This window comes from Eubalaena glacialis, chromosome 4, assembly GCF_028564815.1.
Source record: "Eubalaena glacialis isolate mEubGla1 chromosome 4, mEubGla1.1.hap2.+ XY, whole genome shotgun sequence".
Classification (NCBI taxonomy): Eukaryota; Metazoa; Chordata; class Mammalia; order Artiodactyla; family Balaenidae; genus Eubalaena; species Eubalaena glacialis.
Genome location: NC_083719.1, coordinates 10926716 through 10953310, shown reverse-complemented (window position 1 = coordinate 10953310; position 26595 = coordinate 10926716). Strand labels below are relative to the sequence as shown.

The window sequence follows — 26595 nt, the reverse complement described above, 5'->3', positions numbered from 1 at the left end:
ATCCAGACCTTTATTGTCATGCTAGGTGAATGCTAACTAAGAAGAAGATTTCAGTAAAACATCTTCTCCTTTCAATTCCAGAAAATTAAAACACACAAGATCACATAAACTTTGCTCTAAAAGTTCATTTTTACTCTAAAAAGTTATATAATTATCATTCATGGTAGACAGAGTGAGCCATCACATAGATACTTTCTCCAACAATAGAAATAAAGTGTGTCATTTTGTCTGCATGACTTTAAATAATCTTTTTAGGACTATAGTAGCTCATTTAAGTCTCTCTCAATGGTCTTTTGCTATGATCTGTGTATGCAGCTGAAACAGAGTATAAAAATTACTCAATTCAATTATTCTAAAAACCTTCCAGTATGATAGAAAAATTTGACATTTTAATCAGTACAATTCTCTTTTGTCCTGTCTTTCCAGTATAGGTTGGTATTCTTTTTGACAGCTGTATTCTCTCTGTCCCAATCAGTGTCTTATGTGTGCTATGGTAAGACAAATGACTTTCAAAACCCCCTTGACATAAAATAGATCACTTCCTACTTGGAGTCAAACCAGCCCACAGATCCCTGTTTCCTGTGAATAAGACCCTGAAAGGTAAAAAATATTTCTCTTGACAATAATAGGTCATTTATTTTTTATTCAAATTATGTTCAAACTCATCTAGTGATCTCCAAACTTGGTAGTGTATGAGAAAGCTCTGAGATGATTTTACAAATAACATTCAAAATACCCATCTAGACCTATTAAAATCAAAATCTCAATATTGGTGTCTATTAATGTTGTAATAAAAAAACACACCACCAATAAACTCTATTTCAACCAATTTTTGCACCATACTGAGCATACATTGATTTCAAAATGCCATGTGCAATAAAATAATAATTTCCAGCAAAGAATACAATAAAATACATATTTTCTTGAGACTTAGCATGCATGTAACCATTTTATACAGTGAATTGAAATATGCTTAGTTACTGCAATGGTATAATGATACTACAGATTCTCTTATACCCAGATTTCAGCTCACACCAATAATCTACTATTTTCCCCAGGATTTCTGCATATTAGTAAGTGCTTAAAGATCTCTGTGGTTCTCAGTTATAGTGTCCACAGAACTCAGAATGTCTTTCTCACTATATGCCTACACAGTTCTTATCTCTTTGATCTATGCCAACCACACTTGAAAATCAATCTCTATTCCTTAGGAGTTTCAATGTAAACAAGTAAGCAAACATACCCTAACAAAATTTTCATTTTATAGCATGCTGGTCTATAAAGCAAATTTTACCGAGGGTTTAGGAGGTAGAGGAGCTTACATTGCAGTTGTTCAAATAGCATAAAATTGGATAATAGATCACTCTTTGGTCAGCGTATCAGCAGGAATTCCTTTCCACCACTTTTTGCCACACGTCTAATCCTCTTGCCTCATTGCCTGAGACTGCTGCCTCTGTCACTCCCTGTCTCTTCTCCTCCCTGCCACACCCACAAAGTTCTGATGTTACATATGTAATAATTTACCCCTTATTTCTGTTTTATAGTCTTCTTATAACACATGACCTTCTGATCTCATTTGGAAACAAGAGGTGGATAAACTACAGCTGGCTGACCACATACATCTCAGCACCTGTTTGTTTTTTCATTTAATTTAATTTAATTCAATTTTATTTTATTTTATTTTTAAAATTTTATTGGAGTAGAGTTGATTTACAATGTTGTGCTAGTTTCAGGTGTACGGCAAAGTGAATCAGTTATACATATACATATACCCATATGTATACTCTTTTTTTCGATTCTTTCCCATATATGCCATTACAGAGTATTGAGTAGAGTTCCCTGTGCTATACAGCAGGTTCTCATTAGTTATCTGTTTTATATATAGTAGTGTGTATATATCAATCCCAATCTCCCAGTTTATCCCTCCCCCCTTATCCTGGGATAACCATAAGTTTGTTTTCTACATCCTGACTCTACTTCTGTTTTGTAAATAAGTTCATTTGTACCTTTTTTTTAAAGTTTCTTGGAAAACAGCCACACCCATTAATTTATGTAGAGCCCATGACTACTTTTGTTGTAAAAATGCAAAGTTAAGTAGTTGCAACAGACATGGTATGGATGGCAAGACTGAAATATTCATTCTGTGGCCCTTTACAGAAAAATTTTGTCAACCGCCTTACTAAAGGATTTCTGGAATAGTTTGCTAAACAGAGACTCTCCAGTCCTTAACAAGACTTATGGGCCAGATGTTGTTATAATTATTTTCCTACCCATTTCACCCTCTCTCTAGGGAAGTATTTGCAATTTCTGAACGTGGCATCTGCCCCCAAAATCTCCTTCCATGTGCCTCATGGAGTAGGACAAAATATAAAAAATGTGTTTAAACCTCAGGTATTTCTCCATTTCAGGGTTGGCTGTACTTATTTCTTCTCCAACTCAGTGTTCAACCACACCTTCATTTCTCCTGGTGGGAGGTGAAAGTAGCACTCTGAAAGTTCGACTTGCAGATATTGCTTTCCGACTGTGCCCTATGTCCTGGATACTTAGGGATTTTTTGGGTGTTTTTTGCTTTTTGTTTTTTTGCTTTTTTTTTGCTTCTGTCAGGGAAGCTGATGCTTCACACCTAATCTCTTCAACTCTCTTCACAGCCAAGTTTCCTCTAATACCCGGGGACGGTAGGTCAGGTAGATTTCAGAGGAAATCTACAGGTCTTGGATGACTGGGGGATGCACCAGTGTCCTTGGCTTAAAATTACTGACATGGAGATTTAATTTTGACTGAGAGGGAAGGCTGTTCCTCTAGACTACATATTCTGTCAGTCCTCTTTCCCACTTCCATATTTCTGAGACTCACAACTTAGAAAAGAGTATTCTTAAGAAGTCTGAAGAAGTAAAAGACTCCTAGAGACCTTCTATACTGCCTGAAATTTCCAGGAGTAATTCATTATAATTAGTCATCGCTCCTATGTTCCAACTAAACTTGGATCATCCCCCTGTGCTGAAGAAAATCTTTCAGAATTGCCCTTAGACTAAAAGTTTCTTTACCTTTAACCGTATGCAGAATTGTCCGCTCCTTCTTGTAATACATTGCAATAATTAGCATAAGCAAGTAGAGCACTATGGACTTTAACGCATATAGACTTCCGTAACGTCTTAGGGAAAAACCCGAACGAACTTTTTGGCCAAGCCAATAGCTTATTAGAGGTTGAAATGATCTGTGTGTCACTTCAATACAATACTTACTTCATTTGATAATAGCAAAATGAAGGTTTTAAAAACTCACACAGTATTTTAGGAATGATAACTAAAATTCACTATTGTATATGTATATGTTATAAATATTTATGTGATAAACTATTTAAAATTCGGTTTTTTTCCATTTTTGCTTTTCAATGAACATATAAGCCAAACCTTATTAACTTTAATTTTCATGAAGAAGGAGCTTCTTGGTCCAAGTCATACTACTAGAAAATTGCATATCCTGGACTATAAAAGTGTATACATTTAATCTTTTAGAGCTGATGGTGGAAATTGTGCCATATCTTCTGTTAATCACAGCTCCTGGAAAGGTGGCAGGTGACAGCACTAGTTCTCAGACTCTTCAGGAACTGTCTGAAGAGTTCTCCTCATCCAAAGGCATGTGTTTTCCCAGTGCATTCTGCAACAAATTACCTGTCATCTCTGGTACAAATCCCAGTATCCTAGCCCTACCACGGAAAATTCTGAGAGGTCACTTCATCTTCAGAGCTCACTACGGGGTGGCTGAGGTCTTTGCAGAGACTGCATTGAGACCAAATTCTCACTCTGCCTAATAGTGTCCCCTTCAAAATGGTGATCCTGAGAGCATGCTCTATTAAAAACTCTGCACAGTAGTCTGGCTTAGAGTCTGCTTCTTAGCAATGCAACCTTCCAAAGAGTATTTACACACCATCTTCATGTTATTTTTGTACCTGCAGAGGCTTTGTGGGTATCTCCCCACTGAAGTCACCAATCTTACTAAAAACAATTGTCAAATTTGGATTGATTTCGTGGGAGGCAGCACACCCTTTTATGATAGTTCAAACATCTTGAATATGGGACCATATATCCTATACATAATTCCAGCATCCTCTGAGTGTAGGTGTTTGACATGTAAAAGTTATTGTGGAAAAGTTAAGTGTTTGTAAACATTATTTAATTTGTGTTATCTAAGGTGTCGATAAAATATTTTTCTTAACTTCTTGGTGTATGGAGTCTAGTTATTTTGTACCAGGATGATATAAGCATTATCATGCCAATGTGCCACTCAGCATTTGGATTTACTAATCCGTATTTTCAGAGCTGGTTGCCAACTAATATGAAGAAATATTAATGAAAATAACTAATATTAATAAAATAAATATTTTCATTTTGCAAAAAATAAAGTTCATTATTTTCAGCCACACTTCCGTGTTAAACAGCTTCTTCAAAGTAAAAGGCTGTTTGTAGATGTCTTGCTTAAACTCAGCACTTCTTTCTCATTTACGTTCATGGCTTTTTCAGGGTCTATGCAGTTAGATCTCAGAATCCTGAGTCACAACCTTATTTCAGAAAGAATCATTTCAATCCATTGGTGAATATTGAAGTCTGAAGTGATAAAATTTAAGGGTATCCTAGGGTATAACATTGCTCTAAAAATATAGAGAATTTGGACTCAGTTCCCTGTTGATAGTCACACTTAGAAGGTGTTTTAAAGATCTACCAGTCTACACTTTTATGAATATGAAAAGCACTTTTACAATTGACTGTTTTTTAACCACAAGAAAACTGCCAAAATTCTAGTCTTTTTTCTTTTCAAAAAATGCACCATGAGTTGCCAGCTAATTTATTCATATATTAAAGAGTAATAAAATCTTAAATTGACATATAAATATATATATATTTAGTAATGTATTAAAATTCATGTCTTAACAAGTATCTACAGACTTTCTCTGTCACAAAGAATTGGAAATAGTTAATCAAAATAGTCTAAAAAATAAAATGTCTATTATTAGTCATTGAGTAAGAATTACTTTGTTTAAGTATAAAATATGATTTAGTAAATATATTTAGTTCAATAAGGAACTTTATGTTATTATATAAATAATACACATATTATTTGAATTTTAAAACATGGGTATTTTCATATCCAAGCCAATACTCTTTATTGTATAAATAGTTGATGATGCTATGTACTTATGGTGCTATACTATGATCCAATATTTCTCTAACAATTTCCTACTCAATTTTTACATTCTACTCAGGGAAAAGACATATTAATTAGTCTCATCTTCTGCCTAGAGAGTATGAATTCAGCATGACTTCAACCAGCAGACATCTGAATGAAAGGCTATCATACTCCAGCCAGATCATTATCTAAGAAGTTTTGGAATGAAACATTTATTTCTATCGTTGTGATGGACATTGACAGATGTACCTGGCAGAGTAATGTCCGGTTAACTGGAAGAAATACATTTTCCAATGTATCTATAACAGAAACATAAAATGGAAATAACACAAAATGTTCACATGGACTCTCTTTAGACTCAAAATATACCGATATGCACACATTACTGCTGTTTTATTCTAAACTTCCCAACTCCTGGTAACCTTTCTTCCTCTCTTTCTCTTGCAATGTCTGCTTCTGTAGTCCTTACAATGTGGACCACTTCACTGTTCCTGCACCCTTTCTTTAAAGAGTCATTACTAGTCAATCGCAGGTGTTATTCATGGTCAATAAAACTGTATGCATAAGGATAGCACTGCTCATCCAACCTTAAAGTGGAACATAAGAGCTGAGAGCTTCTGGCAATGCAGACCATCTTGAAAATACGACATTAAAATCTTCTGCAGTGAGAAGTACGTAAAGTGCCTGATTTCCATCCACCACAACGAACAAAAGCCATACTATTAATTTAGTGCCATATTTTTCAAGATCATAGGAGGTTATCAGGGTTTGGAGTTTGCTATTCAGGGGTACATTTCTGGCGCTTAAACTTGTCATCCAGACACACATTTGAAATACATTTAAAAATAAATAAATATATGAAAGCTATTTATAGAGCTCTATCAAGTCCCCTTCTGTCCCACCATATACAGCTGGCTGGCGCATCCAGGGTAGTGGATTCAATTCACTTATGGCCCTTCCCTCCCCTACCCCCTCAGCTTACCACAAACTCGTATTGCATCAACACTATTTTATAAAGCACCCAAATGTTCAACTTAAAGACAAAGCCCTTGCTTTTCTACCTTTGTATTCTCTGTGCCTGCCACTTGGACTTTACTGAATATTTTTGGTAAAAATAATTAATTGGATTACAGATAACTTGGTATAGGAGTCAGCTTTTAATTAGGGCAAATATATATTACACATTTTTCCTTTTCTATCTAACAAAAAATTCCAAATAATTTTCAGTCGGAATCACAGTTTTGACAAAGCATTATATCAAGATATTTTAACATGGTCAACTAAGAAATTAATTTGTGAATGTATTTTATTTTAATTAGTTAATTTTTAATGTAAATTACATCACTATATAAAGCTCCTGGCTACACTATTAAACGGTTTACTTCTAGAAAGTCAGAGAGAAAAAAGTATTTCAACCACTGAAAATTTGGTAACTGAGGAATTATAAATAAGGCATTGACAATGGAGGTCACAGAAAAAAATGAACCAGGAAAAATTATTAAAAAATAAATAAAAGAGAGAAAATAATTTCTTAATGATTGAATCCCAGAAAAATAATTTTTCTTTTAATTATTCAGAAGGGCAGTTAAGTTTCTTATTAGCTGTCCAGAAATCATCAGATGCCCATTGGCCTGTGATAAATATAAAACCACCAACATAATTAAAAATGACTTATTCAAAATAGATAGCTCTCAAAAGAAGAGAAAGTAACTTATTCTTGGCCACTGTTTAAAGCAAAAGATTCATTTAAACGAATTTTCACCTTGTAGACAATTAAAATCATGATCATTAACTCAAGATATTATTTGAATCTTAATCACAGGGATTCATGTAGTAGGATTTTGTAGAGTGCTGTGAAGTTACATAAAATTTCCTTTATGTCTTTCAGTTACATTCATTACACTTAAATGAACAGAAATGTCTTAATTAAAACTTAAAAGTGTAATTAGACAAGTTTTTAAAAAATACAGAGTTATTTTTAGTCACTATAAATTGCAAATTACTGTGATCCATCATTTGAGGGAGAAAACTCAGTTTAAGAAATAAAATTTAACCCCTAAGTAAATTTGGTAAAGCCATCAATAAAACACTAAACAAATAAATATTCAGCACTGTTGGATTTTGAGGTGGAAAGGTTAAATGTAATACCTAATTACTAATCAAATTTTGGCATTCAAGACTCTCCATCTTGGATGGCAAAATTTAAAAAAAAATAGTATATATAGGATGGATAAACAACAAGGTCCTACTGTATAGCACAGGGAACTATATTCAACATCCTGTGATAAACCATAATGAAAAAGAATATCTATATGTGTATAACTGAACCACTTTGCTGTACAGCAGAAATTAACACAGCATTGTAAATCAACTATACTTCAATAAAATATATTTTAAAAAGTAACAAACAAACAAACAACAAAAAGAAAACCTATGTATGGCATCCATTAAAAAATAAGTCATGAGAAACAGATATAAATCAATATGTCAGTCAATAAGAGGATGTAGTTATGGAAGAGTATGAAACATCTCTAGCCAAAAAGAGCTTTAAAAATATTTGCAATTGAGGCAACTCTTTCACCACATGGATGAAAAACTATACCCTTCCTACAGGCATTACATATCCTTAGAGAAGGACTCAGAAGGTACTACACTATACACTTTTCAATCCATTAATAAAATCCTCTAAATCAGGCCCTCCTGCCTTGGGAAAAGTTAGAAGGGAAAGATGAACCAAGATAGTAACTCTGATAAAAATGCTACCGCTTAGAGCCACAAGGCCAGAGAATTAAAGAGCTTCCATCAAGACAGGTAAGGAAATCAGATAAATCTTGTTAGCATGTTGAGTAATTTCTAAGATGTTATTTAAGGTGTTCACTAAAAGCTGATTTTGAGTTATCATTTTTCTTTGTTAACAAAGATATTCTGGTGTTGATAGTAAAGGGTTATCTTAGCCCCAGGCTTTTTTTTTTTTTTTTTTAATATAGTGTTTTCTGTCTTTACAAATTGATCTAACGCTGGACATCAGTATTACTCCAACCAAACTATTTTGAATGAGGCTTTGTATCAAAGTAAATAAATAAAAATCCATTGTATCATGGAAAAAGAACCAAATATATTATCTAAACGTTAAACTGTCTAGGGTTCACTGAAAGCAGAGATTATTCTAAGATTTTAAACTTTTTTTCTTTGCAAATCTATACTTCAGCTGTTTCTTTGCCAACTGACACTCCTCTTTCCTTTCTTCGCCTTCCTTTCCTTTCTCGTGCTCTTTCTCTTCACCATCCTTCCCTCCCCTCCTGTCTCCTCTACTCTCCATTTCTTCTTTTGTCTTTCTTCTCATGTTCTCTCATTCCTTTATTTCTCTTTTCTCCAATTTGTCACTATCTTTCAAGTACACACAGACTGCAATTCATAAGTAGAGTTTTCTGAACAGGACAGAAGAACCATCCTTCGTACCTCCTTACTTCAATTCTCCAAGATAACTTTGGCAGATAATCAAAGGGAATCACTGGCAGGAACATTTCATCAGGCTTATCCCCAAACTAACCCATAACATATAATGTAGCCAGAGTTATAGCTTGAGCTATTTACTTTCTGAATGGCTCTCAGTATCCTTTCCTTCACTTTTTCTGCTTTACTCTGTGTCCCGCAAGTTTGATCTCTATGAACTCCATCACCCAGGTTCCTTTGCCTTCTGCATCACTTGGATTTGACCAAGGAAAATAACGAGCAGTAATTTGAAGGGAGGGAGCAGAGACAGGTTATGATATTTTATTATTCCTGCTTTCTCCCTAAGGGGCATCAATTCTAATGGTGTTAAATTGTTCTATCTATGACCAGAGCTCCTTTCTTGTGGGCCTGCTTTTCTTTTCCAACGGTTACAGCTCTTGCCAGGTTCTGGTGAACCTACTTCCCCCATCCAGACCCAAGGAAGTTCTTAGTCCCATGGCTATTCACCATTCCTACTTGGTTCCCTTAGGTATGTCCATGCTTCTCTAAATAAGTCTTTCATTAATTTACATACAACAATTTTTATAGTTATGTCACCTGTTTCCTTCTGAGACTCTAATATAGTGATTTAACATAGATTCCAGAAATGATATCTCAAAATGGATTTTGGATTAAGTTGGTCATATATTTGATGAGCAAGACTTGGATACCCTCATTATCAGATGAATATGAGACATTGGACATAGGTAACCCACAACATGAAAATGATCCTCTACTATAGTATGGAATGGAATGAAGGAAAAACATTGAGAGATAAGTGGCCATAGCACAATAGTAGCTATAAGACAGTAGTGATTTTAAAGATCATGGGAAGTTTTAGCTTTTTTTAACTCCTCCAAGGAGCATACACAATGTAAAATGCAAATGTAAACATTCTATTCTCAGTTCAAGGAGAAGGAAGAGAATCATAGAGTCTCTCTCTCTCTCTTTCGTTTTAAGGCAAAGTAAACTATTACCTTCTAGCCAAAGCCAGATAGGGTTGTTACCTCTTTGTGAATTCCCTGGAGGCTAAGAAATATTTTTATATATATTTAAATGGTTAAAAATCAAAATAATAATAATACTTTATGTTGCATGAAAATTACATGAAATTTTAATGTCTTTAGCTATTAATTCAATTTTATAGGAGCAGGGACATGATCATTAGTTTAAGTGATGTTTTTTCTGCTTTTGTGCTACAATGGCAAATAGAATAGTTGTGACAAAAAACATATTACCCACAAACCTAAAATATATACTCTTTTAGAAAAAGTATGCTGACCTTGCTTTAAAGGAATCCCTTTCTTCTATTGCAGGAAGAAAGGGAAAGCTGAGGATTGGGCCTAATGCATGCATATGGTTTACATAATTGCAATAACTCTGGTTGCTCAGACTTGGGTATTTATCCAATATTGTCTCTGAAATTAATGATGTAAGCCTGTCATCACTTTGTAAGCCTGTCACTTACAAAAAGAAGGAGGAGGAGAAAACATTCAATGTTTATTGTTGCCAAAGACAAAATTTGAACTATTAAAGCAAAATTAAGTTTTGGAAACTTGTATCAGCCACTGTAAGCTTGACTGATTCCCAATACTTGACTTTTCTGACAAGACAGTGGCAATATCAATGAATGTGATTTAAAAGCAAATATTTTACATTGAATTGTGTCAACATATGAAAGAACTGAAATGCTCAGTGATCCAGTGTTTTCTGAATTAGCAATAAATAAAGTTGCAAAATCACGCATGAGCAGAAGAGCTATTCAAAATACAAAATAGATCAATGGATTTTAATGTAACAGAGTGCGAAATGTTTACTGATATGGTTTCCAATTCCACAGTGCAACTAACTATTAAGAAATTACAATACGTTGAGTTTTGCTGTAGTAGCACAGAAAAATTTCCATTATCTGAAAAATCTATCAAAATACTCTTTTCTTTCCAACTAAATACCTGTGTCAGATCAGATTTTATTTGCATACCTCAAAAAACAGTATTGAAACAGATTGAAGGTAGAAGCACACATAAGATGTCAGCTACCATCGATTAAACAAGCATGAAGTATATTTGCAAAAATGTAAAAAAAAGATGTTCTATTTTTATTACTTTGAAAAAATACGGTTATATAGCATAATACATACATATATACCATGTATGAGATTGATTTCTCAAAAACTATTTCTATCTTACTTTTTATATCTTCTCTTATATTTATATGTAAGTCTTGTCTTTTTTCTTTAGTATATTATCTTTGTGTTTTAGTCTCTATCTTTTATATTATCAGGGTTTCTTACATGTACACTGACACTCTTGTGTTGTTCACATTTAAGACTGGGGCTTTAAAAATTTGAGTATCTCCACTGACTGGTGATATTTGTTTAATAGTTCAGTAATAAACTGGGGCGATTTGATGATAGAATTCCTTATGTCAACTTCCACAAGTGTGGCTTCCATCATTCTGGGAGTTCTGTTGGAGAAGTGGATTGAGAATTCCACCATCTGGTCTATAAGAATTGACTTCTCTCTGCATTTTGTGTTTGGCATTCTCATTCTCAGCTTCCCCTTTATCCGTTGTTTCAGAGAGCCTTTGGTTTACCAAAGGCTAGATAAATTAAACCTTCTGTCTTTTATTGTACTGGGGAAGGGACACGGTAGAGATGGTGATGGAACCTGGGGATTTACTGAGTTGTTTACAATTCCTCGGTATTTTAGCCACTCCCTTCACACCTCTTTCCTGACATACCTGGGACCACTAAATTTGAGTCTAAGGAATTATAAAGTGAAAATCAGTCTGTTTCTCTGAGATCTTTACCACCAATGTTGGTTACTATTCTGCCTAACAATCCAAAGCGTCTTTTATGTTTTTGGTCCTTCGTTTATTGAACTCTGTATTTTATTCTCTGAACCTACCACACAACACAGCATAATAATTAAGTTATAATCCACGTATACAATGTATAGACCCTTCAAAATAGGTTCAGGAAATATGAGCTGTAGAACATAACCTTTACTAGGTCAGAGTCATAAAATCTGCCATTTATCCTTGAGGACTACTCCTCTTATATCTACGCCCTTTCCCACCAAGAAATCAGTGTGTGATGTTAAAATTCTTCCTGACAACAGAGAAAATTATATTATTATGAATCCTGAGAAACAGCAGTAAATATGTTTATGAGCTTAATTATATGACAATAAATTAAGAATAATTTCCTCTTTTGCCTCTGGACAATTGGTAGTCTAACATTTCACATAAGCATGGATTTATGTAATCATTTTAATTAATTTAAATCCTGTCTTTCCTGCGGCTTCATTATGAAAGAAAAATAATTTTACGTTTAGCAGTACGTCTCAATGTTCACCACTGATTTCTCCTAAGTAGAAACTTTCTAAACTTCCATGTGTCTATTTGCTAATATATTGCCACATACAATGGTTCTGAAATTTAATGATTCATATTACTGAACGGCCTTTTTGTTTTCTTAAAGTAACAATGGTCTAAAACTTGGCAGTAAAATATGTATATAAAGTATTAAGGCTATTTTCTTTTGTTATTCAGGGAACAGAAAGAATGTGAAAGTATAGGTAGCATAGGACTATAGAACAATGCATAGTTTTCTTTCTTTTTGACTGAAAACTATTCTTTCCTCTTCAAATTTTCAGGGTTATACAAACAGCCCTTGGAAGGGGTTATTGGAAGGGATTTTGTTGCTGAGTGCAAGAGCTTATTGAACCCGTGACCATGGAAGTCACGATGCTGGAGACCTGGAATGATCTATATTTTCAATTAGCTAAATATTGACAGATAATCAGAGATATACTCTTATTACCGGATCCAAGCACCATACAAAGTATATGTGAAAGGAGGGTTGTGAATTTTTCTCACTCTAACCAACAAATATTTTTTATCCTGCTCTCCAATACGATTCATGAATATGTAAAAGTGAAAGAATACAGTTGATTTAAAAGCAATATAATGCAAGCAGTGGGATAGTACAAGTTGGAGCCAAAAGGGAAAGTCGTGTATAGATAGTTTAGAAATTCAACTTTTGTAAATTCGGAGGAATATGAAAAGTCCCTTCAGTTCATACAATATCTTCATATTAAGATATATCTATCAAGAAAAGATGAGATCAATGAAATGAACTAACAACCCTAATGAAAACTACCCAGAAAATGACTCAGATTTTCTTTAGCAGCTGTCATTTGCTCACACGACTTGCTAGCCCTCAGTGAAGAATACGTAACAAGAATCACATTTGTGAAAACTTTTATAAACGACTAATTTATTTATTGTAAAATGTTTCCTAAAGTTTATTACCAAATTATTTAATTTTGTATATTTTCCATCCTTTGAAATTAAAGAGCTTTGTTTGAGGGTACTAAATTATACATTATATAAAAAAGAATATTATATGAAGTGACTTGCATTTAAGCAGTCTTGCTACTTCTCTAAAATTATGCTAGATGCTCCCTTTTCAAATGACTGCTTAGAGAAAATTGCATGAGACATACTTTTTGATATTTACGTTGAAACTTTTTGACAGTCCAATCTGCTTGAACGTACCTCTGCTCCTCAAATCTTTTTCTCTCTCTTGTTCTTTCTCATGAATCACTAAATCTGTGTAGCTCTCTTTTTAAGAATGAGTAAACAGAAAAATCCTTTGAACACATCATCAAATATGTTCAAACACATGATTTCCCTTTAATTGCTTTAAATATTAAATCATGTTTATATTCATTTGGTATCACTTTTGTAAAGACCCAATTAAAACTACTGATTCATAATAGGTCTCTGGAAGGTTTTAGAAAATTATACAAATTTTAATATCCTTAAAGTTTACTATCATCCCAGTGTAGGATTTAGTGACTTATCCTATTTAGTATTCTTTAATCCATTAAATGCGAATTCTTCTGTCTGTCTTTCTTAATAATTCTTGATAACTCTTCATTCAAATACTTCTGATTTTTTTCTCCCCTTTGGGGACTAAATTTTATAATAAGTGGGTGCTCCTATCCATCATATAAATGTTGTCTCTTCTACTTCTGTCCCCAATGTCTTTTAACTTTACTTACATACATTTTCTATCATTATCACTTCTTTATGGCTTGTGATAGAGTTCCCCAACCACATCTTCCAGCTCAAGTATATGGTCATCAACTATCTGTTTTGATACTTAGTTCATCTATGAAATTTTACTTTCACTTGTTATATTGTTCGTACCTAGAATTTGAATTTGATTCAGCATTATATCAGGTGTTACTGATGTCTGTTTACATTATCATTCCATAATTTTTGTGGGTGTTTATGTGCTTACGTAAGAATTTTTTTCTCTGTGTTACTGTTTTTGTTTTGTCTATTATTACTTTTCTTAGTGTGTTTATTCATCTTTAATGGCCATTGTGGTCTCCAGGAAACTAGCATGGTTCTCCTGTGAGCTCAAATTCCCTTCAACTATCAGCTAAATTAGCAGGTGAAATATACAAGAAGAAAGGATCAGCCACTCTTAGTTAGTACGGACAAGTGAGAAGTCCTCCTGGGCAAAGACTGCCCAACTCAACCACATTGTGATGGTTAATATTACTTGTTAACATGACTAGGCCATGGTACCCAGTTTTTGGTTGAACACTAGTCTAGATGTTACTTTGAAGGTATTTTTTTAGATGTGGTTAACATTTATATCAGTCAACTTTGAGTGAAGCACATTACCCTCCGTAATGTGGGTGGACCTCTTCTAATCAGTTGAAAGCCCTCAGGGAAGTAAACCGAGGTCCCTCTTCATCAGTTGAAGAGGGAACTCCACCTTCAGGCTAACTTGGGACCCAACCTGCAATATTAGCTTTTCCCTGGGCCTCCAGTGGGCCGGTCTACAGATTATAGACCTCTCCTTTTATAAATACCCTACCTCACTTTACTCATACCTGTCACAGGGATAATGAATCAAAACCTCATTTTTTTTAAATAATAGAAAGTATGAGAAATCAGGTTGGCTCAGAAAAACATGGAAAAGAAAGGTGAGCACACATCAAGTGTTATCCTCCAAATTATGTTGTCTTGTCTCCCCTCACCGACTGCCCACTACGGTCCTTACACCGCAGCCCTCAGCACTCGCCTTTGCACCCTAACGAAAGCCACGGATGCTTTTATCATTTAGAGCTGTTTCTCAGTTTTGTGTAAGTAAAACATCTCCAGGGTTGCATATCGGGAGGGAAGTTGTGAGGCACCATGTGATTTTCAGTGACTCATCCTGTCAGACCAGAAGGAGCAGATCATTTTATCTGGTTTCTGACAATTTAAAAAAAAAATCTAACTACAACTTTAAATGTCTTTTTTTTTTTTCCCTCTTTTCTGGCAATTTGAACCATTTTACCTCTGGGCATATGTGAAGTTCTTTGTTTTGCTTTGTTTTTTTTTAACCATCTTAACCATTCAAAAATAATTCCATGACATAACTGCAAGTAGAAAAATATTATTATATAAAGTTTGAAATGGAGGTACAACTTCTGCAATGGCAAAAAAAGAAAAAAAAAACAAAAACATAATTTGCCCCTCCATAACAGCGATCTTCAGAGGAAGAAGGGGAGGGGCAGGGGGAAAAGAATTGTCCCAGCTGCTAAGGAAGTCTAAAGTATATAAAGTGAAAAAGTATATGTATATATATATATATATATATATATATATATATATATATATATATATATATATATATATTTAATTTTCGGTCTGATTCCCCACCCAATATAATGCTTTAAACCCTCTCTCTTCAGATCTTGGCGTTGCTCTGCAGCAAGGCAACACACGGTGCTCTATAGTTATTGCAGTTTATCCCTACTATTCACATGATCACACTCATGGAACCTGTTAAAATAGCTTTGTAATGATATCAAATTGTGAATGCTGTTATAGATCACAAAATTAATGTGTTTGTAGGAAATTTAAGCTGTAAAATGAAATTTAATTGGAGGCATTCAAAACCAATAGAGAGGGAACAGTTAAGTAAATGTCAATAAGGTCACTGGGCAGCTATTTCATGGTCAGGTCACTTGATTTCCTCATCTCACATCATAGAAAATGAATTACAAATTGATTAAACTTCTAAATGCAAATATCAAATTGGAAGAAAATATGGGTGAATTAAAGAGCTCTGTGCAAAGATGTGTTTTGCCTTTCTTTTATCAAAAATTTTAGTTCCATACCCTCATGTATATCTTTTTCATTTAGGTAATCTTTTAAATAATTTTAAATATTCTGCTAGCTACATAATTGCCATTTTATGGACTTCATAAATAAGTTTAGATATAACTTCCCAACTTTAAATATCAGATTTTTTTGGAACATAAAATATTTTATGTGTATCAATCTGATTTAGTCATTTCTATGTTGCTAAATAGATTTTTATGACATTTGAAATATATAAGTAATTTACAAATCTTACATATTGCTCTATTGTGTTGCTTTTGGAGTGCTACTTTGAATAATTATTATCTTTTTTTTACAATATTGCTTCTGTTTTATTTATTTGATTTGATTTGAATTTTTGAATTTTATTTAATTTATTTTTTTATACAGCAGGTTCTTACTAGTTATCCATTTTATACATATTAGTGTATACATGTCAACCCCAATCACCCAATTCATCCTACCACCCCCACCCCCGCTGCTTTCCCCCCTTGGTGTCCATTCGTTTGTTCTCTACATCTGTGTCTCCATTTCTGCCCTGCAAACCAGTTCCTCTGTACCATTTTTCTAGGTTTCACATATATGCATTAATATACGATATTTGTTTTTCTCTTTCTGACTTACTTCACTCTGTATGACAGTCTCTAGATCCATCCACATCTCTACAAATGACCCAATTTCATTCCTTTTTATGGCTGAGTAATGTTCCATTGTATATATGTACCACATCTTCTTTATCCATTCGTCTGTTGATGAGCACTTAGCTTGTTTTCATGACCTGGCTATTGTAAATAGTGCTGCAATGAACATTGGGGTGCATGTGTCTTTTTGAATTATGGTTTTCTCTGGGTATATGCCCAGTGAATAATTATTTTTAATTGTTTATGAATGGTATAATAAAGGAAGAGAATTTGAATCTCACAAAGTCTGAGAGCTTTCTGAAGCTATTATTATCTATTTCCTATTATTTTTCTAACTTCACTAGTTGATTCTCTTGAGTTTCCCATAGACAAATCATTAATGGCAAATAATTATAATTCGTATTTTTCTTTCTCACCAATTTACATACCATTTGTTATGTCTGCCTCTTTAAACAGATTGGTTTATTCTTCCATAAAAAATAATAATTATGTAATAACAAGAATTCAGTCACTTCTGATTATTGTCTGTAATGTGACCATTTCTTCTATTTTATCACTAAATACGCCAGACTTTCAGATATATTAATCTATTTTCTGGTTTACTAAGAATTTATTTTTCTTTTGACTGAGATTGTATGTTGATTTTTATTAATGTCAGTTTAAAATATCTTGAGATCATCAATATGAGGTACCTTTTTCTACTTATATTTAATAAATACTACAAATTAGATGATTAGACCTCCTAATTTTGAATCACATTTACATACATAGAAAAATGCCTTTTGCTTTTGATCTATTGTACTATTTAAATAGTACCTGGGTCGATTTGATACTAATTTATTCAAGATTTTTACATTAATATTATACTATGTTAATAGCACATTATTTCTAATCTAATGTAAACCCAAATGCCCATCTCTGTAGAATGAATAAATAAATTGTATATTTCTACAATGTAATGTGACACAGGAATGAAAAGAAATAAAGCACAACCTCAGAAATATGACATTTAGAAAAAGAAACCAGAAACAAAAATAGGCTTTCTACATGATTCCACTATTTATAGATTTCTTAAACTGGAAAGACCAAATCATAAGGTCTAGGGACATTAAGGAACACATACTTAAGTGGTAATACAAATAAATGGAAAATAATATAGTGAGTGATTATCTTAAAATTCAGGGAAAAGAAGGTAGCTAAATGCCATAACACTCATGAAAGTTTCAGACAGTTTTTTATTCTTTCTTTGGTTGATGGTTCCATTCATTTTCACTTTATAATAATCTTCTAACCTGCCTGCATCATTTTTTTAATGAGCATTTTTGTATTTTGGTAACATTTCACATAAAACATATTTAAACGTTGGTCATACTTATAAAAAAATAAATAAACTTTAGGGAAGGTATCCAATACACTGTCTAAAATTTCATACAACCTGAAAGTTTAAAAATAGTTTGAGCTGGCAGATTATGGAAAAGCCCTGCCTTACCCACCCTTAACATGAAAAAAAAAAAAAAAAAAAAGTCTTTAGGAAATGGTAGGGAGTGTGGAGAGTTCTTCAAACTAAATATATCAAGAGTTCAATACAGCTTCCACAAGGAAAAATGTGTCATCAAAAGGATTAGGACTTAGAATATTAAATAGTGACATAGCAAAGTATCAACTATAATCAATGAAAAAACTTTAAAAAATTTTAATACTATTTTCTATTAATTTATAATGCAAAAGAACATTTCCTCTATTAATAAAAGCAGCTACTATAAGTTCATTCTGTAAATTGTTGAAAATTTATTCTCTAAGTTACTTTTCTTTCTGACACTGCAATATGATTTTTAAATATTTCACCTAAATTATAGTGCTCAAATGTGTACATGGGGACTACTTGGTGACTAGTTTACAGACAGTACTGAAGTGTCCTATGCATTCTATTTCCAGAAAATCTACCTAGAGGGAACATTCAATTAAATATAAAATATTAAATATGCAATAGTTCCAGATACGTCTTTATGTTTTAAGATCCCCTAATCGAGGATATTAACAATATCAGTATTAAATGATCAATGGTACTTAAACATAAAACAAAATTACGGCATAAAATGGAACAACATTCTCACATGTGCACAATTATAATGTCCAAATGCCTGATAATCAGCTAAGTACTTTGGTTTACTCAGGGTAAGTTACTATTTTTGTCAAACTGATAAACCCAAAATGATGGGGTTTGAGACCATTAAAATATTGATATAATGGTTTGCAGCAATGAAGTCAGAAGTGTCACGATGGTTTGCATTCATTGTTTTCTCCCTTATCCTTTTGCATTTTCTCATTTTCCTCTTACTTAGCATATGATTTCAAAAGTTATATTTATTTGATAAATGAAATAATTTTCCAAGTTTGCACTTCTTTCCTTTTTCACAGTATAATACTATGTTTTACTACTATGTGGATTATAGCCTTGCGAGCCTGCATTTCTTATTTTACTGAATTTAAATTTCCAAGGGATTTTCTTTTTATGGTTTTTGAGAGCCATCTGTTTCCGAATGGTTTTCAAAACTTAAATACATGTATGGTGTGAAAATCTTGGAATGGAAACTTCTCCCAGTCAGTACTGAGCAGGTGAATTTGTCACCTATGTCACACATATGCCAGCTGCATATGGGATGGAGGGTCTGTTTATATTGCCATTTCCTATATCAGAACACTTGTCCTTTGAAGCCTGTGTGTGGCAGGGTGGTAATTTAATTTTTTTTTCAAAGGGTCAGATTACTAAATTTAGCACATTTCAGGAAGAAAAGGCCTTGAACATTATGATCATTTCTCTGGGTTGACTCTTCAGGAAACTGAAGCTGTGAGATGTGTCATAAATCACAGGACACCATTCATTGTTTTTTAAATGCTGTAGACACTTACTGTATCTCGCCTCTGTGTGATGCTGTATGGGGAGTCATTTCTCTCATTCAAATGACATTCCTGTTTCCATCAACTCCTTGAATATTCTCTCATATTAAAGACCATAGATGTACCATCAGGTCATCAGGTACCATCACTTAGGTTAAGGGAGGTTACTCTCTGGACTCTTAACAACAATGCCTGGGTTAATGTAGCCCTTGGAAGAGCACCATTTATCACAGTTGTGTTTTCTCTTTCCCATTAGGTTTAATCCATAACCTTTTTAAGGGACTTCCAACAGAGTGAGAAATTGTTTACTTGCTCTGTGTCTTACTGATTCATAGGGGCATGGTCATTTTGAACTAGTGTCTAATTTATGACAAAGTCCTTTTCTGTGAGACCTGAGTGATCCCTGCGTGGGACTTAATGAGTTCTCCATGTAACACTGGAGTTTGTTTGTACAAATTGGTGGGAGGAGAGAAATGTCAGAGTATTTCCACCTTCTCTAGAACTGAAGAGTTGGACAAAAAATAAATTTGGTCCACCAGTCAAGGACCTTTATCCTCCTTTCCCTCCTCCCTGAATTTTGTCATCGGGAGTAGTTGCCATGGTTGCCCAGCTTGACAAATTAAATGCAGACCCTGTGATGGTCATGTATTTGTTGCTTCTTTCCAAGTGTGAGAAAGATGCCAGTATATTTCCCCCATCTTTTTAAAGGTTAGATTGTGTTTTCTCCTGGGTAGGAAATATCTTTCCCCCTGCTGCAAATACAACTATACTATTTTATCAGAGTGTAATCCTTATTTTTAAGGTGAAGTTAGAATTTATATGTGCATCTGTGTTACATTGTCCTTTAAAAACGTGAACTAGTTTGCTCTGGCTGTATGCAACGCTTGTCTGTTTCCCCACATGGTGACAGCGTGATTGATCCCATGAGGCCATGTGATTGACGGTTCATCAAGAATGGAGACAGAGAATTGGTGAGACTCAGAAAACAGTTCAAGACGATTTCATCTTTTAGAAACCTCTGTTGTATGACTTGATTTCAGGGCATCTACTTCATCTAATTAAAATCTAGTTGAAGTGATATATATTTTCTAGGCTGCACAAAGTAAATTACTTGAAAGTGAAATTTAGAATAGATATTCATATTGTCTTCTGGTCATTAATTTGTAACTTCTCCAAATACTATAGATACAGCTGTACTTTTCCATGGCCTAAATTTTAATTGTAATTTGTGTGTTCCCTTATAGACATCTCTTAATTCTACTTAGAAAATATGTCATTTTGGGGGGAGGGGACTTCTCATAAATTTCACCATGCTCTGAATTTCTATCTTACTAAATCATTAAGGATATAAAGAAATCAATTCTTTGAAATGAATAAGTTTTGTTTATGACTTCATTTGTACAATCGGTTAACCTTATTCTGGATGATACATTTTATGCAAATAAACTTTGTTAAAATAATTTTAGATGTACAGAGAAGTTGTAAACAGAGTACAGAGAATCCCCACATACACCACACCTGGTTCCCCTATTGTTAACTTCTTATATACATTTGTCAGAACTAAGGAAACAACTGGTACTTTCTTATTAGCTAAATTCCACAGTTTATTCAAATTCATTTCCTCTTCCCTCCTGTCTTCTTTCTGTCCCAGGATCCCATCCAGGATGACACTTTACATTTAAGAATCATGTCTCCTTAACCTCCTCTGGTCTATGATTTTTCTCAGACTTTCCTTGTTATTGATGATCTTGACAACTTTGAGAGATACTGGTCCGGCATATTATAGGATGTCCCTCAATTTGGGTTTATTTGATGTTTGTCTTTGTTAGACTGGAGTTAGTGCTTTGGGGAAGGAAGACCATAATGGTGACGTTCCTTCTCATCAAATGAATGCTGTTCTTGTTTTTGTTTTTGTTTTTTTTTAGTGTGATAGGGTATTACACAAATTAAATACTTTAATCTATAAATTTTGTTCTTTTCAGTTTAACACATCTGCCTATAGAGGTTATCTGAGGAGTGGACTTTGATAAAATTCATTAAAACAACTTTTAGTTTTTTAAATGAAAAGTGTGAGTAAAACAAGTATGTTTTTCCATATGGCAAAATAATTTCATTCAGGATTTTAAAACACTTTTAAATTTAAGCACTAAAGATCTAAAGATAAACCCAAAAATTTAAGATAATTTAGTCATTATTAAACTTCAGTTAACACATTGTTCTAGGGAAACTTTACATATAAATATATTTAATTGTTTATTTGGAAGGATGGGGAGAAAACCTCTATCAAACTCATTCGAAATTTCCTCATCTGGGAAATGAGTATCACAAGCATCTATTGTGTGGGTGGAGCGTGGGGAAACATTACTCCTGAGGAGTCATTACAAGTTACAGGCTGTGCTCACTTTGTAAGATTTTTGGTGACCAGTGTTGAATTTCAGTGACCACAGAACCTTGCAAATAGAGGTCTCAGAATGAATATGTACAGGTTGTAGTCAGCATGGTATTATGCAAAGCAAGGAATGCAAGTGTTTATTTCTGTTAAATATTTTATTTTATTTTTTGTCTTTTAATTTTCAAGAGTAGATTTCAGGATGATGTTGACAAATATAGATGTAAATTTAGTTATTAAATTATCTAATGATTGTAGCGTAAATTAAATAGAGTTATGGATTACAGATAGCATTTTGGAATTTGTCAGCCTATATACGGTACTTAAAGCTATGAGGATAGATAACATTATCGCAAGAGTGAATAAAGACACATTTGATACAATGCCTGAGGAAGGAGCATGAGGAAATCTAATATAAGCCTTAGCTGGCATATTTCTAAGACATATATAATATTCAAATTCCATATGTACTTTTATATATGGTAAGTATATATTAACTGCTGGTGCCTTTACTCGTATGAGAGATAATGAATTAAAAAGTATTTTTACTTTAGAAGAATGTTTAAAATGTTGGACTCACGAAACATGAAAGCACCCTCAAAAACAAAATATCATGAATATAAATGCTCTCAGAGTATTAGAAATGCCCTTCTGTTGTCTTTACAAATAAACTGCATATTCATTTATTACTTTTTTTTTTTTTTTTATGGCTGTGTTGGGTCTTCGTTTCTGTGCGAGGGCTTTCTCTAGTTGTGGCAAGCGGGGGCCACTCTTCATCGCGGTGCGCGGGCCTCTCACCATCGTGGCCTCTCTTGTTGCGGAGCACAGGCTCCAGACGCGCAGGCTCAGTAGTTGTGGCGCACGGGCCCAGTTGCTCCGCGGCATGTGGGATCTTCCCAGACCAGGGCTCGAACCCGTGTCCCCTGCATTGGCAGGCAGATTCTCAACCACTGCGCCACCAGGGAAGCCCTCATTTATTACTTTTAAAAGCAGAAATATCCATTTATTCATTATTAGAAGGACAATACATTATTAAATAAAACATTAATTTAAAGTGCAAATTTTTAGGAGTTACAGGTCACAATCACTAGTATCATTCATTTAAGTACAAGTCCCTTAAAAGGCATCTTTATACAAATAACTTCTTTAGGACAGTTTGACAATAGCAAGAAGGATAGACATTCATTCTGTTTGTTTTATTACATTGCTATTTCAGTTTACAGTGAAACTGAGCATATCCAATAACCAGTTAAGACAGATCAGGTAACTACTTAACTGATGCTTAAAATCCGAGGTTTTAAAATGGACCCCAGTCTGCTCTTTCTAGTTCTGCGGATAGCAGAAAAGATAACGTCCTTCATAGAATTTGTACAATAGCAAGAAAACTTACAATTATGACAGAGATTGTATAGGTGTTTGAGAAACATTCCTCCAAGCATTTTATGAGAAGCAAATGAATGTAATTGATGTTTTATATAACATAAAACTTTATTCAAACATAGTCATTTGAACATCAATTGTTTTATTCTTGCCATTTAGCTGAGAGCTCATTTCTTTTTTTTTTTTTTTTCTTTTTTTTCCAGTTTGGGTATTTATTCACCTCCTAGGCTAGTACCCCAAGAGCTAGGAGTGGTCTCGGAAACGTTCTAGAAGCCAGGTGAACGCTTCTGAGGGTGGGAGAACGGAGAGATGGCTGGTCTCAGGGGCAGTCACTTGTCAGCCAGAGGCTTCATTGGCCTCTTCCCAAAGTACCTCCTGAAGAAACTTCCCCAGGGTCTGACTGTGCTGGTGGAACTGAGCCCCTGACAGCTTGATCCCAACATCAAAGAGGGTGTTGAACCGGATTTCCAGCTCATTTTCTGCGCCTTCCACCTGACTTCTGACCTCGGGGCTGAGCCAGCCTTCCAGGGCCCGGGCCTTCAGTTTGGCTGACGCCTTCTTGTGTTTTCGAGTCCAGGCTCGCTCTGCTGGCCTCACGACGGGCCGATAAAGCGGAGACGGGTGTAGAGGCAAGGAATACGACTTTATTAGGAAAGCCTGCAGACCTAGAAGATGGCAGACTACAGTCTCAAAATAACTATCTTATCAGGGTTTGGATGCCAGTTTCTTTTTTAGCACAGAGAAGGGGAGGAGATGAGGAAGTAAACTAGGAAGGCCATAAATTTTGCAAATGTCCCCTGAAATGGCCAGTCTCCGGGAGGGGATGTGTTAATTCCTTCTTTCTTGTAGCCATCCACAGGTGGAACAGGGTCCAGATGCTTCCCTGAACAAAGGCCCTTCGGTTTAACAATCAGGGAGAGGGGCAGGGTTCCCTGAGGCAGGCCCTTATCTACAGACAGTATCTTTTTAGTGAACCAAAGCAGCGGAAACAAAGGTTAAAGTAAAAGAAACAGATCCAACACGTAGTCAGATTTGGCTCTTCCCTGTTACACTTGAACTCCTGTCTCTGCTGCACGTTCTGGGGTTTGGGGCTCAGGAAGCTGGAGCCCGCCATGGTCAAGTCCACCCAGACCACAGTTAGGAGAAGCAGGCTGCAGACGGTCCCCCGGGGAGGGCGTGGCCTCGGCTGGCTGGGGACAGAGGGGTCTGAGATTCCCGGCAGAGCTGCTGCCCGTTGGCCGTCTGGTCCTTGTATAGGCAGCTTTGTTTGTTTTAAACCGGCAACTCCATCTCAAGGCAGCCCAGCCTCCGGGGGCTGATTGACATTCCTTGGGAACTAAAGATGCTCACGTCATCCTCTGGGTAGAAATCAACAGCGGAGGTCAGATGCCCTGAAAGATTGCTAATTTGGCCTGGGGCGGCCGAGCGGGCTGGTCATCTGCTCCTCCTGCCCCCAAGGGCGCCTGGCCCTGGTTTAGGTGGGAGGGAGGAGAGTGGCCCCGGGTCTGGCCCGGCTTGCTGCTCTGTGGCCTTGGCTTACTGGCCTTTCTGCCACTCCCTTCCTCCCGGGATAGAACGAGGTATCGTCACTCGATCTCAGATCTCAGAGCTTGTCCTGCCCTGGCCCTCGCTGCTCTCCTTGAGGGATGCTGCCCTGTCTGCCACAGACCTTGAGCGCACGGGACCTCAGCTCATGGAATTCTCACGCCTCCCTGAAGGAAGCCCCATTTTTCAGATGAAGAAACAGGGGAACAAGGCAAGGACCATCTCCAACAGGGGCTGAGCTCCAGTTCTTTCTTCTGGGTGGTGGTGATGGCTCTGCTAGGCTTGAGACCTCTATTTCTTAAAGAGTCATGTTCTTTGCAGATATGCAAAGTGACAGTTAAGCAAATTATCATGTCAGGAAAAAATGTAAGCTAGATGTAAGCATGTAAGCTAGATCATGAAATTTAATTTGTTATTTAAAAGTACTCACGTTGTGTGGGAAAATATGTAAATTACATAAAAATCCTTCTACTTTAATAAAATACATCACTCTTTTGATAAAATCTGTGTATCAAGAGTTAAACAGTTTTAAAAAGTAATTTTTTATTCACTCAGTACCTCCATGGCAATATTTCTTTGCCATCCAAAAATTAGGAGGGTTAATGTACTTTTCCCTCTGCAGTAGGCAATTGTCTAAGAAAGCTAATAAATTTGAGCTTTCCTATAATCATATTAGCTATCTACTTGCTAAACAAAAGCACTAATAATTGGACTGCGGAATAGTAAAATCCATTAGAAATCATTCTGAATTTGTAAAACAGAGCATTAAATGTTTTATTATTGTCATTTGGCTAATTTCCTCCTATGTACAGATAATTAGGGTGTAATAAAATATTTAGGTATGTGTGACCTACATTTTATGAAATATACTTTCCAATTCTTAGATGTTCTGAAAGAAAAATGTATTTATATGTTATTATCTTTTATATGTTATACACCTTGCTTCTTTTTTCTAATAAATATAAATTAGCAGACTGCAGTGAAGAGGAGAAAGTCACTCAGATGGTTTAGGGGTTGACTCAACTGTATATAATTGAAATATTCCTTATATTTACCCTGATAATCAAAATGCAGCAGGAAGATAGAAACCCAGCAATACACAAATACAAATGCCTAAAATATTAAGATTATTTTATTATTAATTATTGCAGTTATTATTACTATTACAAATAATCACAGATAATTACGTCTCCTCTGATGAGCCGGAGACTATTTCATTGATTCGATTTGTCCTTTGCTGGTATGTCCATTAAAACTCCATCAGCAACAATGGACTCAACAGATTAAAACATACAAACAAAAAAAAAATACAACTAGCAAGTTCACAGAGATCTCTTTCTTGCTGGATTTCCAGTCTTGTCAGCCATTTTTAGCTCTTTCGAATTTTTAGCTCTTTTGAACTGTTTCAGTAAACGACACTGAGTAACTGCTGGTTTCACTCTTTCATTGATATTACACGTTTCACAGAGGAGTTCAGACTGCAGGATTGTCATCTGCGGTTTGATCATGCTGCACAGCAATATCTGATGCATCCCAAGCGATGACATAATTGCCTAGGAAACATTGTCTCACAAGCTTCCAATGAACAATTATGTGCTTATATGGTTGTTTGGTTTTTTTTTTTTCTTTTTGTTGGCTATGTTATTCTAATCTCATCTTCATTGGAGGAGGGCTGTCAAAGTTTTTTTGACATTTTTGGAGTACAAAGAACTCTATGGGGAACAATTTCCCCTTTCCAGAGCAAAAGGATTTAGCAAAAGTAAAGAGCAAACAGGATGAAAAAGTTTCAGCAGAGGTACTGCTAAGAAATTATACAAATTCCCAGTTAGTGAGTTCCTTAAAATACTTAAATGCATAATATTTAAATTAAATATTAAATGATTTAAATTA

The 26595-nt window shown here is 34.8% G+C and overlaps 1 protein-coding gene across 1 annotated transcript; it reads right to left on the bottom strand.

The window, feature by feature from the left end:
- Positions 1-23496: 23496 nt before the first annotated feature.
- On the bottom strand, positions 23497-26198 carry LOC133090481 (appetite-regulating hormone-like). Its single transcript, XM_061188928.1, has 3 exons — positions 26049-26198; positions 24219-24421; positions 23497-23752 (listed from the first exon to the last, which is right to left on the bottom strand). The coding sequence occupies exons 1-3, from the start codon at positions 26196-26198 to the stop codon at positions 23497-23499; spliced, it is 609 nt and encodes a 202-aa protein (XP_061044911.1).
- Positions 26199-26595: the final 397 nt, after the last annotated feature.